The following is a 12,708-nucleotide window of genomic DNA, read 5'->3' as shown; positions in this document are numbered from 1 at the left end:
AATCCCCAGTTCAGATGAGCGCTCGGTCAACAACACTGAACTGTCAGGTGTTCCTTAACCCATAAGATGGAAAGAACAATGAACATACATCAAAATAGTGCTTCATAACATCCTCAGAACAGCCCAAAAAGGTGTTTTGCAACTAAAGGTTATTTTTCAAGTGCAATCATTATGCAAGCAAATGCAGCCGCCAATTTGCGCACAGTGAAGACTTAAAAACAGCAGCTAAAACAAATGGTGTTTGTGTGGTGCATGTTGTCAACTGTTAACCAGAACACTGTTGAGAATTCCCCTTTCTTCAAATTTTGCCATAAAACCTTTTATGCCACCTGAGCAGACAGTCAAGGGATCACTTAATATCTCATCCGAAAGATGAGAATGAGACATTATGCACCGCTTTTATATTGCGCTGAATTGGCTCGTTTGGGGCTTCAACTCAACTTTGATTTGGAAAGGATGCTTATAGTAGTGCAATGTTGACACAAAATGCTTGAACAAGCTCTGCAGAAACATTTTAAAAATGAAAAGATAGCAGCTCTCTTTGGCAGAATATGCAAAGAGGCTCATCATCAGACAGCAGCTTCCTGAACTTCCCACCTCCCCAAAACCCTGGTAGCACCAGGGAACTCTGTCAAAACATTGGAAACCTTGTCCACCTAAAAAGGCAGAAGAGACCTGACTGGCATCTCTTCTGACGAAGTGTCTTCAAAGATTGCAACATTCCCTCCACAAAACTATCAAGTTTATGCTCAAGTAGGTCAGAGCCTTCTGAGCCATGGGCAAGAGCAAGACAAACTCAACCAAGTTGGCAGTTAGAGTGGTTTAGCAGCCAGACTAGCTCAGAGAACCTGTAGCAAGAATCTTCAGTGAACACTTGAAGATAGAATAGTTTTACCTAGAATGTACAGCACATATCAGCCATTCTTTCCAACTAGTCAATGGTAATATTAACATTCTATACAAATCTCCAACATTCCTTTCAATCCAAACCTATCAGCATAAACTATTCCTGCCTCCCTCATGTGCTCCACAGCTACTTCTCTAATATATCTGCACTATTTGCTTCAACTGCTCCATTTGGCAGTAAATTCCACATTTTGCCCACTCTCTGGATAAAGAAGTTTCTCCTAGCATTGTAGAAGGGTGTAGAACAGAAGGTATCAATTTAGTTCATGCTCTGCAAGAACATTCAGTCTCATTCTCCCAAGTTTCCTTTTGGTTTCATAGTGTAGATCTGAGACTCCTAGTTTTGGACTACTCCATAAATGAAAACATCTTCACTATCAAACACTCATTTTTAAAAACCTTTATTAAGTCACTCCCTTAGCCTGCTCTATTTTTTCTTGATGACCAGTATACTCTCAGTTCTGATATCAATTTAAGCTCTGTGCTTTTTCCAAACCATGTTCTCTAGCCTTTATACATATAAAAATCAGTACTGTGCATAACAATACAAATGTGGTCTAACTGAGGTTCAATACTTTTGCTGACTTGTTGGCCCTTTTTGAATATTGTCATCACACTTCTTACAACTGTTCACTTTGTAAAAATTTCAATTTTTAAATTTATGTTTTGCGTTTCTATATTTGTCCCCACACTGCCTTCCTAGAAAGAATAAAGTCCAAAATAAGTTAATCTTGCCCGCCCCACCAGAGTTATGTAATCCCCTTTTTCTGATAATGCAGCAAATCTTCTCACACTTCAAGCTTTTCAATTCCCTGCCCCACCTTAACCTTTCAGGTCTCTCACTTAATGTCAACATTCAGTCAATATTTCTTTAGTTTCTTCTCAGCCCCAAATTGCTACTTGTACAGTCTCCTCTCAGACTTACGAAGGTTGAAATTAGAACCTAATACATCTATTCTGAACTCATTCTTTCACAGTTTAACTCTTAAAAACTGAAATTCCTCTCCTCCCTTCAGCCACTGTTTCTTCCAACTAAAATCTACAGTTTAAAAAGGCAGAGTTTAGTACTAACTATTAACTACTTCCCTCCACCACTCTTTTCGATTTGTGCAATATTGTGCAGCCCAGGGCTCGGCCCCCTTTCTGGAACAAAAATCTCACCAGGTGGCCCTGAGGCACTTTAATAAGTGTTCTTTCCTCCTCATAATCTGGAGTTCATTGGGGTGCTTGCCTGGTGACAGAGGCAACATGCCCATTTTTCACACAAGCTACCCTTGAAATCCCACTAAAGACCTCAACTTGACATTAAATTGGAAAAGGTAAGTTGGTGTTGTGGGCATATTACTATTAGAAACTTAGCAGAGGCTGCGAACATAGATCAAGGATCAGCATGCTGTGCAGCGAGTTTATTCTTCCGGCCCAACTGAATCTAAACCTAGGTCCTCAAGATGAAAAGAACGTGCTGCAACCCATTCCAGAATCCCAGGTAACTGTGCCAAATATTTTCACCCCAATAAGTTAATAAGCAAAAGGTACCAGAGAAGTTTGCGAAGAGCCTGCAGTATGGAGAAAACCGATTTCTGTGCAACCACTGCTGAGCGTCCTGAGGTGTGGCTGTTGGCAACAGATTCTGCAAAAATAAAGTTGCAAGTCTTAGACAGGAGCCCTGAAATGTACACACAGATACAATGACCCAAGAGTACATCAGCTGCAGGCTAAGGGGAGTGCAAACTCCATTGGAGACACTCAGTCACACATACCTATGGGTGTCAGTGACTTTCCTTGGTCCTAAGCTGAGCCATTTGGTGCACTATTGAACTAGGGAAAAACTACAGTCCACATTGCTCCAGAGAAAATTTAACAATCACCACACTAGCTACTTCACCCTAATATTTGGGGAGTGAAAGAACTGGAATCCTTGGCCATAATGACAAATTGATAAAGTCGGCACTTAAATGTATTGGAATTCCACTTAAACAGCAATAGCTTGAATAAGTCTTTTCCTGTCTGGTCACATTGCCAATTTATTAAGTTGCTCAAAATTGCATGAGGTCAAAGGTTTTGTTCCAACTTCAGTGCATTTCTTGTGGGCAAAATTAAACATAACCCTCAAAACTGAGTCTGTTTGCACCTTGGCAACAAAAGCCCCTACCTGATTTTCGGAGACGGGAGACACGGACAGTTCCCGACAAGCCCACTTGCGAAAGGATCCCAGTGTCTGACAAGAAAAAGTTACTTGTGAACTTCTGCAAAAACCTAAAAGTGATTTTCACTTTGGCTGCATGTACAGTTTCTTTGTATATAAATTGAAAGAAGTCAAAAAATCTGAGGAGACAAAATCACTTACCAAATCTAGTGAAAATTCAGTAGAATTATTGAGCTGAAATTGTACAGAGCATGGAGGTTAAATATAAATTTTTTTTGAAAGCACCCAATAGCCAGAGAAGTTGATTACGTTTATGCAAATTTCGATTCCAATTCTTGTCAGTGTGAGAAATTAAATGCGAGTGGACAAATAAATAGGATAACCAGTTCAATAATTCTCCCAATAGCAGGACAACAGTAATTACTGACTCAATGCAGATTTTCTGTAGCATCTTTACGAAAATCTCTGGATTAGGACTGTTTCATAAATTGGGTCAGAGGCGGAGAGAAATATAGCATTTTATGGCAACTTCTTAGGAAATTTGAAAGCACTTAGCCAATGAATTACTTCTGAAATATAGACAGGTAAATGCAGCAGTTAATTTGCGCTTAGCAAGGTACCAACCACTAGCAGCACGTGCAATAAACATTCAAACTGTTTGGCTGGCATTGTTTGAGGGATAAATGATGGCCAGGACACCAGGACTCTCTGCTCTTCAAATAGCGCAAGGGAGCTTTTGCACCCGGAAACAAGTTTAATCGCTCGACTGAAAGGTGTCACTCCAATAGTGCTGCATTGAAGTGTCAGCCTATGTTACATGCTCCTGACTCCTGGAACGAGGCTTCAAATCACAATGGACACAGTCTCAAAAAGCAAGAATGCTGCCACTGAAAGAACCAGACATCTATGAGAGCGCAAAGGTATCTATAATGCAGTTCTATCACTTGTTCCCAAACAAGTTTTCAAAAAAAAAAAAAAAATTACACTGGTCATTAAAGCAATTAGACATGCACACCTTTTACTCAAAAAATTTATTATATCTTGATTTATTATATCTCTATACAATTAATCACTGAGGCACAATGGTCATCGTCCACGTGAAAGTTAGCTATTTTTGCGCACAAAAGGCCACAAATGCAAATACAAGAATAACCAGGTTAACCCGAGGTTCTTTTGCACACAGCACCCTAGAGGTTTCAAACCCCCTTGAACAGGCAAACAAGGGCTAACTTTAACAGCTTATAATAATGCTGTACTGCCCCGGATCAGGCGAGAGTAAATGCTCACATCCTAACCTAAGGTTAAAACCTGCTATAGACTTAGAGGAGTTAAAATATGATTATGCCTCAAACCATTTATTTTGATCCGACAGACTTCTCATTACAATGGGAAAATGGAGGTCTGAGACTTGAGTATAAATGTGAAAATACTAATACTACCCGCCACACTATGCTGACAGAACATTTCAGGACCACCGTGGAGTCATCTAAACAGAGCAGATTAGATGTTTTCCTTGGCTAGATCATCGATATCCCACTTGCACAAGTCCAATCTAAGAGCTAAAACTCAGTTGGACAAAAGCCTAGGCTTAGGAACCCCAAAGAATGACACTTGTACTGCTATTGGTTAACTGCTAATAAAAGCTGAAGTTCAGCAGCACATAGCGCTTTCCACTTGTTTTGTCCAACCAGGATTCTCCTAGTTACAGCAGTTTTCAGGTTTATCTGGACCCCATGGCAAGGTTCCCATTCCAATTTCCAGTAATGAATTAGGCTGGAGGGCTCTTGTGGCTCAGTGATAGTATCTCTACTGTTGCATAAGGTGGCAGAGTTCAAGTCCCACCTGCTCCAGAGGCATGCCGTAACACTTATGAACAGGCTGATTAGTTAATCAAAAAACCTTATGCAGTAAAACAGACCTACTGCTTAGCTATCAAATTAAGTGCATTGCAGCAAGGTGATTTAACACTAATTTCCATTGTCAGACATGTCTTCTTGTGATACTTGCTTAGTTAAGAATCATGTGACGTCAATCATTCCCAGAGGTAGGAAGCATATCCCTTTAAACCGGTTCTAAATGGATGAGTACCTAAGTCCATTTTAAATACCACCATTAATTTTGTTTCGACAGCCTTCTACAGCAGCGCACCCACATTCTCAAAATTGGAGTGTATTTCCTTCAGGACACATACCTAACTGGCTTTGTTTGATTTTCAAAACTGTTTTGGATTCTTATTCTCTATTTTACTGTGAGAGGAGAGACTCTTGTATGAAATAATTAAAAAGTTTGAGATGATGGTAACAGCCTTCACTCTGTTCGCAAGTGCTCACTTTCAGCCTCTCCTTTACTCAACCGGAGCAAGTTCCAGTTTAGGGAAAAGCTCGCTCTGCAGTTGCATGTTTGCACCTGATAACTTTGAGGAACTGACTAAGTCTGCCGCACATTTCTTCCTCACTTTTCCATTTCAAAAGAAAAGAACTCTATCAGCATCTGAAGACTTATTAAACACTGAAATATATTATATACATATATGTACAAATCAAACTGGATCAAGAGACCAGAGCTGGAAATAAACGTAATACGGAAGATGCAAACACATTTCAGTACCAACTTCTACACAACATACTGGGATTAAATCAAGTATTCTTTGAGGTGTGCTTTTCACAAGGAGCCGTTGAGAACTTGGTGTCTGCACTTAGAGTTTAGAAGGATGAGGAAGGATCTAATCGAAACTCAAAAGAATACTGAGAGGCCTGGATAGAGTGGATACAGAGAAAATGTTTTCACCGAAGACTAGTACCGGACGTCACAGCCTTAGAGTGAAGGGACTATGCTTTAAAACAGAGATGAGGGGGGATTTCTTCAGCCAGAGGATGGTGAATCTGTGGAACTCATTGCCACACAGGGCTGTGGAGACCAAGTCATTGAGCATATTTAAGACAAGAGAGACAGGTTCTTGATGAGTAAGGGGATCAAGGGTTACAAGGAGAAGGCAGGAGAATGGGACTGAGAAACACAGCCATGATCCGGTGAAGTGCCTGAAGATCGGAGGATGGCTAATGTTGCGCCATTATTTAAGAAAGGCTGAAGGGAAATGCCTGGGAACTACAGACTGGTGTGCCTAACATCTGTGGCACGTTAAGTTAAGTTGTTAGAGCGGATTTGAGTCAGGATCTACAGGTATTTGGACAGTCAGCATGGCTTTGTGCATGGGAAATAGTGTCTCACGAGCGTGAGTTTTTTGAAGGGGTGACCAAGAAAGTAAATGAGGGCAGTGCAGTATATGTTGTCTACATGGACTTTAGCAAGGCCTTTGACAAGTACAGCATGGCAGGTTGTTGAGTAAGGTTAAATCTCATAGGATCCAGGGAGAGCTAGCCAATTAGATACAAAATTGGCTTGAAGGTAGAAGACAGAGGGTGGTCGTAGAGGGTTGTTTTTCAGACTGGAGGCCAGTGACTAGCAGTGTGCCACTGGGATTGTGCTGGGTCCACTGTTGTTATTCATTTATATAAATGATTTGGATGAAAATTAAAGTAGCATGGTTAGTAAGTTTGCAGATAACACAAAAATTGGTGGTATAGTGGATTTGAAGGTGGTTATCTAGGAATACAGCGAGATCTTGAACAATTGGGCGAGTAGGCCAAGGAAAGGCCGATGGCGTTTAATTTAGATAAATACAAGGTGTTACATTTTGGTAGGGCTTACACAGTCAATGATAGGGCTCTGGGGAATGTTATAGAATGAAGAGATCTAGGGTTCAGGTTCACAGCACCTTGAAAGTGGAGTCATATGTACACTGCGGTGAAGGCAGCTTTTGGCATGCCTGCTTTCATTGGTCAGAGCATTGGGCATAGGAGCTGGGATGTCTTGTTGCAGCTGTCTTGTACAAGACATTGGTAAGGCTCATTTGGAGTACTGCCTGCAATTCTGGTCACCCTACTAAAGAAAGGATATTATTCAACTAGAAACAGTGCTGAAAAGATTTATAGGATGCTATCTGAACTGGAAGGTTGGAGTTATAAGGAGAGGCTGGATAGGCTGGGACCTTCCCCCCCCCACCCCACCCCAAGTGTGTAGGAGACTGAGGGGTGACCTTATAGAGGTATATAAAATCATAAGGGGCATAGACAAGGTAGATAGCTAACAGCTTTTCCCTATGGTAAGGGAGTCTCAAACTAGAGGGCATAGGTTTAAGGTGAGAGGGGACGATACAAAAGGGACCAGAGGGTAATTTTTTTCCCCCACACAGAAGGTGGAGAGTATCTGGAACAGGCTGCCAGAGGTGAGTACAATTTCATCATATAAGAAACATTTGGACAGATACATGGATAGAATAGGTATGGAGGAATTATGGACCAAACACAGGCAAATGGGACTAGCTTAAGTTATGAAAACTGGGCAGCATGGACAAGTGGAGCTGAAGGCCCTGTTTCCATGCTGTAAACCTCTATGAATGGTGAAGCAGACCCAAATGGACCAAATGGACTAATTCTTCTCTTATATCTAATGTTCTTATAGCTGGAAGATAAACTATAAACTGGGATATGGAGTAACGTCTAGCTAGATTATGGCAATGTTAAGCAATCACTCGTTTAGATTTTGATTTCACATTAGAAATCTCCACTATAAATCTGAAATCACTACCAAGTACCTGTATCAAAGCTCAACGAGAGATTTTGATCTAACAGTGGCCCCAAAACCTGAATTATGCTAGGGCTCCAAGTTCATCTCTCATACCATTTTGAAAACATTTTTAAACAGTTACTTTAAACAGATTACTAAAGACTTTTCTTCTTCCTACCTAATATGGCTTCAAAATAAACTTAGTCAACTGAAACTTTTACAGGTTTCAGCTGGTTTCCTTCATCCACGTATATTTTCAACTTGATGGGGTGAAGAAATCCCAGGAAACGGTGAAGCACTCAGTAAAATACCCTTCCCCAACCTAAACTAAAACTTCTAAGTACAAAATTCTTTTTCATAACTGGTATTGGTGGTCCTGATTAGCTCAGTTGGCTGGTTTGCAATGCAGAGTGATGGCAACAGCTTGGATTCAGTTCCTGCACTGGTTGAGATTACCATGAAAGTCCGTCTTCTCAATCTCTCCACTTGCCTGAGGTGCGGTGATTCTCAGGACAAAACCCACTACCAGTTGTCTCGGTGACAAACAGACTCACTGGTGCTGTTTTCAAAATGGTATGACAGATGAACTTGGAGCCCTAGCATAATTCAGATTTTGGGGCCACAGTTGGATCAAAATCTCTAGTTGAGCTTTGATACAGGTACTTGGTAGTGATTTCAGATTTATATAGTGGAGATTTCCAATGTGAAATCAAAATTTAAACAAGTGATTGCTTAACATTGCCATAATCTAGCTAGACATTACTCCATATCCCAGTTTATGGCTTATCTTCCAGACTCACTGGTGCTGGGCATACCTTTGCTCATATATAAAGAATTTGAGTTGAGTGCTGGATGTGTTTGTAAAACCACACCAAAACAACGCTTCAGATTATAATGGTGGGGAAATTCAATAACAATCCTCTAATAATTAAGCTCCACCACAATTTTACAAACAAAGGTCAGTTGCCGACAAACTAGTCATTGGTCGAGGGAGGGAGGAGTTGATCAGAAGGCAGACAGAAGAGTTGATCAAACTGCTCCAGAACACCAAGATGAGAGTTGGACCTTTTTTTTTTTAAAAAGAGGATTTGGAACAGTTTACCCTCAAACTGAAATAACTGGGATCATAGCAACCTGGCACAGTACACAACACACTTGAATGTTAGGAGCACAGGTACTAAGTTTCATTAAGTACAAATGAGGATCCTCAAATGGTATTTTACTTCTGATGCCAGTGTAAATGCCATGTACTAGTGAGTACAGAGACAAGACGATTACAAAAAAATGCTGGAGATCACAGCAGGTGAGGCAGCATCCATAGAGAGAAAGCAAGCTAACGCGAGTCTAGATGGCTCGTCAGAGCTCACTCCACGTCAGCTCTGGATGAAGATTCATCGCAACTCAAAATGTTAGCTTGCTTTCTCTCTATGGATGCTGCCTGACCTGCTGTGATCCCCAGCATTTTACTTACAGTACAGATTCCAGCATCTGCAGCAATTTACTCCAAGATGACTATGCAGGCAAATGTGTGGCTGGAGAAGTACTGCAGGAGGGAAGTTTTTCAGACCGGTCTGGGGAAAGGGGCATCTCGATCCAGACATTGTTCAATTGCAAATATTTTCACTGAGGTTAACTAAAAGTTTAACTAACTCCACAGGGGAAGGAGAACCAGAAAGCAGAAACTAGGTCAAAAAGGACAAAAGGTAAAAAGAGTAGTAAAGTTAAAAAGTCAAAAAAAATACAGGAACCAGATTGAAGAAATAAAATTTAATACCTCCTTTGCTATTCTTGTTTGTAATTTAAGTAGTAATTTCAGTTAGCCAAGAGTAGAAATTTAAAAAATACAGCCCAAAAATCTCAACTAGAATCCTGCTGTAGTTATTTTGGGAGTGTGCCTCGCATTTTTCTTTAGTACAGATTTGTTCAAACATTTTGAGGGTGTAAATGTCTGGTATATCAGAATGCAAAAGAAGTCTTTTTGTCTTAACTATTGATTTTTACTTTTCTGGTGTACTGTCTGTCTCCACACAAGCACCACACCTCTCCCAAAATAGAAAAACGTTGCACCTTAAACCACCAATCTTTTCCATGGTCAGGGCCATACGCTGAACTGGGAAATTATGTCTTTTGTAATAATTTTTTTGCTCAGAAATTAATTGTCTCATTACCAATTAGCCATATGTCAATTGTCAGTTCAATTCATTTTGAATAATTAGTAATATTGAGATTTAAAATTCATGTCTTTCTATTCGAAGGTTCTGGTTTTTTTTTCAGTTGTTCGAGTGTGATGGCTATTATTTAAAGCACGTGTGTAATTACACTACCTAACTTGAAAAGTTAGAGGGGTTTACACAGCCAACCAAGTGTTTGCAAAATCAAGTGGTAAACTTGCATATTGAAGAGCTTGGGTTCATATCCCAGCTGGAATTGCTTTCAAGGAGTAAGTGTCGGAAGTTCTCTGTAGGACCATGAGGAGATGGATAAGATCACTGAATGACTGTTTCTGGTCCAGGTTTCTGAATTCTTTCCTTTGGTCTGAGTGTATCTCAACAAAATTTAATATGCCTTAGTTACTAAGGAGCATCAACAACAGAAGCAAGAAAGGAGGGGACAGGGCAATATTGATTAAAGGCGATGATACTGTTACAGACAAACATTCAAAATAGAAGCAGAAATAGATCACTCAGCCCATCAAGCCTATTCAATAAGATCATGGCTAATCTGATTACTCCACATTTTTACCCACTACAAACTGAAAAGATTTACAGATGGATCCACAACTGAACCGGTTTAACAGGACTACAGGAAGAGGGGCAGAGTGGTTTTATTGGTAGAATTTAAAAAAAAGAGTTCCAAAGATCAAGGAGAGAGATGAACAAATTTCAATGGTATGCAGCAAAAATAGTGATGGTAGGAGATTTGAATGAATCAGAGTGCTAAGAAAATAGTGCTAAGTGTATGGAAGGGGACAAATTTCAATTTACACAGATGACTTTCTTGACCAGTATGCCTCCCATCCAGAAAGCAAAACAGTGTTGGATCTAGATCTGGTTCAGAGACTGAAGGAGATCAACTTGACAGTGGGGACAAGAACACAATTTGGTTTAAAATAATTAGGCAACGAGACCAGAAAACACAACATGCAAAACAAAGTCAACAGGGTTAGAATTAATTCAATCCAGCAGATTGGAAAGGTGACTGCAGAGAAAAGCACTAAAAGAGCAATAAATCCATCCGAGGAAGATAATAATTAAGACACAATATGGATATATTCCTTTTAAAGTAAAAGGTGCCCTGCAAGCTAAGGGAACAGACACAGATGTGGTTGCATTACTGAATTAATGATCTGGAACCATACATAATAAAACAGTGAAGCAGCACACAACAGATGGAACAAAGTGAGCCCAGAAACAATGGTTCAGAACTAAGCTCGGTAACCCTGTCATTTCCAGTCATGAATGGAGGTGGATAATAAAACAATAAGATTTGGAGGAGAAATAGGCCATTTGGCCTATCAAGTCTTCTCTGATAATCCTCAACTCCACTGTCCTGCCTTAGCCCTAGAACCCTAGATTCCTTATTGATTAAAAATGGGTCTATCTCAGCCCTGACAATAAACTGGAGGAGGCAGCACCACAAATACGCCCATCCTAAATTATGGAAAAACTTTGAAAGCTAGAGCAAACAATAAGGCTGAAGCTTGTGCAGCCACCTTCAGCTATAAGATCGAGTGGATAATCCACGTTAGTCCACGATTTGATTCACATCACATACCAAGAAAGCATTAAAGGCACAAGACACTGCAAAGGCTATTGGCCCTGACAATATTCTAGTAATAGACTTGCGCTCCAGAATTAGCCACATCTCTAGCCAAGTTGTTCTGGTGCAGTTACAAAATACTAGTATGCCCAACTCCCAGAAAGTAGGTCAAATCCAATTCAAACGATTACCATATTGTGTACGCTAAATCTTGAGCAAATTAATAGAATGTTTGGTTGGTAGTACAATCAAGCAAAACCTACAAAGCAGTCACTTGCTCACTGTCGTTCAGTTTTGATTCTGCCAGGCCCACACAGCTCAATGTCATTACAGCTTTAGTCAAAACATGGACAAAAGAAGTGAATTCCAGAACTGAGGTAAGAGTTACTGCTCTCGATATCAAGGTCACATTTCAGCATGGTATCAAGGAACCCTAGCAAAACTGGAGACAACAGGAATCGGAGGAAATGGTTGGAGTACAACTGGAGAGAGGTTACGTATATTTTTCTAATTGTGTACAGTAACCAGTGTGTGCAAAGTTGGGTATAGTACTTGTGGATTGGAAGGCAGGGCAATAGGATTTGATGTTTGTAAAATGATAGGGGGAAAGAGTGTGTGGTCCCTTTAAAAGACGACGTTTGTTTTTCTAGGCTTGGAGATTTTAAAAAGTGTATAGATGTACACAGCTCTTGAAATTGAAACATTGTACCAAAAGGCTGATGGTTAGAAACCCAGGCAGTAAGCTTGTTTTGTTAGCAAGACAACCCCCAGTTTGAATGTCAAACAATTAATTTAAACCAGGCACTAAGAGACTAAAAACCAATTAATTAAATTTAAATCTGAAGGTTTTGACAACCTAGGACCAATCCTATTGTAAGAAATTAATAAGTCATCAAGGGTATAAGAGGGCATTTGAAAATCAGTGTGAGAGCAACTGCCATCGATTAGAGTTAACAACTAGCAGTCCTAAAGAGAAAAATCACTAGCTCTCACAAAATTCTTTAAGCTCTTAGAAAACCATCATCTTACTAAAGGTACAGCAGCACTCTTAGCTAATATTCAAGTTTCAGTTTTAGTTAGAGGGGGTCGACCTCTGCCTTATAAAAAGGGTACTGGCTAAAGAAAGTCCATTACCAGAGGTTACCACAGTATTACCACAAGTAGATATGATGGTAGCCAAAACTCTGTTTAAGAATGAGAATAATTCAAAAGTAGCATTGGCATGTCTTTTTTTTTTAAAACTGAGGCTCAAGAAACAGATCCAAGATAAG

At 40.0% G+C, this 12,708-nt stretch overlaps 1 protein-coding gene across 1 annotated transcript in view; it reads right to left on the bottom strand.

The window, feature by feature from the left end:
• tfcp2 (transcription factor CP2) overlaps positions 1-12,708 on the bottom strand; it is a 91,237-nt gene that overhangs the window by 25,658 nt on the left and 52,871 nt on the right. Inside the window, exons 10-11 of the mRNA XM_048618981.1 lie at positions 3,059-3,124; positions 2,443-2,536 (exon numbers count right to left, since the gene is read on the bottom strand). Coding sequence (XP_048474938.1) covers positions 2,443-2,536; positions 3,059-3,124 — 160 coding nt within the window. The remainder of the gene's footprint in view (positions 1-2,442; positions 2,537-3,058; positions 3,125-12,708) is intronic.

Source organism: Rhincodon typus, chromosome 41, assembly GCF_021869965.1.
Source record: "Rhincodon typus isolate 14 chromosome 41, sRhiTyp1.1, whole genome shotgun sequence".
NCBI lineage: Eukaryota > Metazoa > Chordata > Chondrichthyes > Orectolobiformes > Rhincodontidae > Rhincodon > Rhincodon typus.
This window is presented reverse-complemented; position numbering and strand designations above follow the sequence as displayed.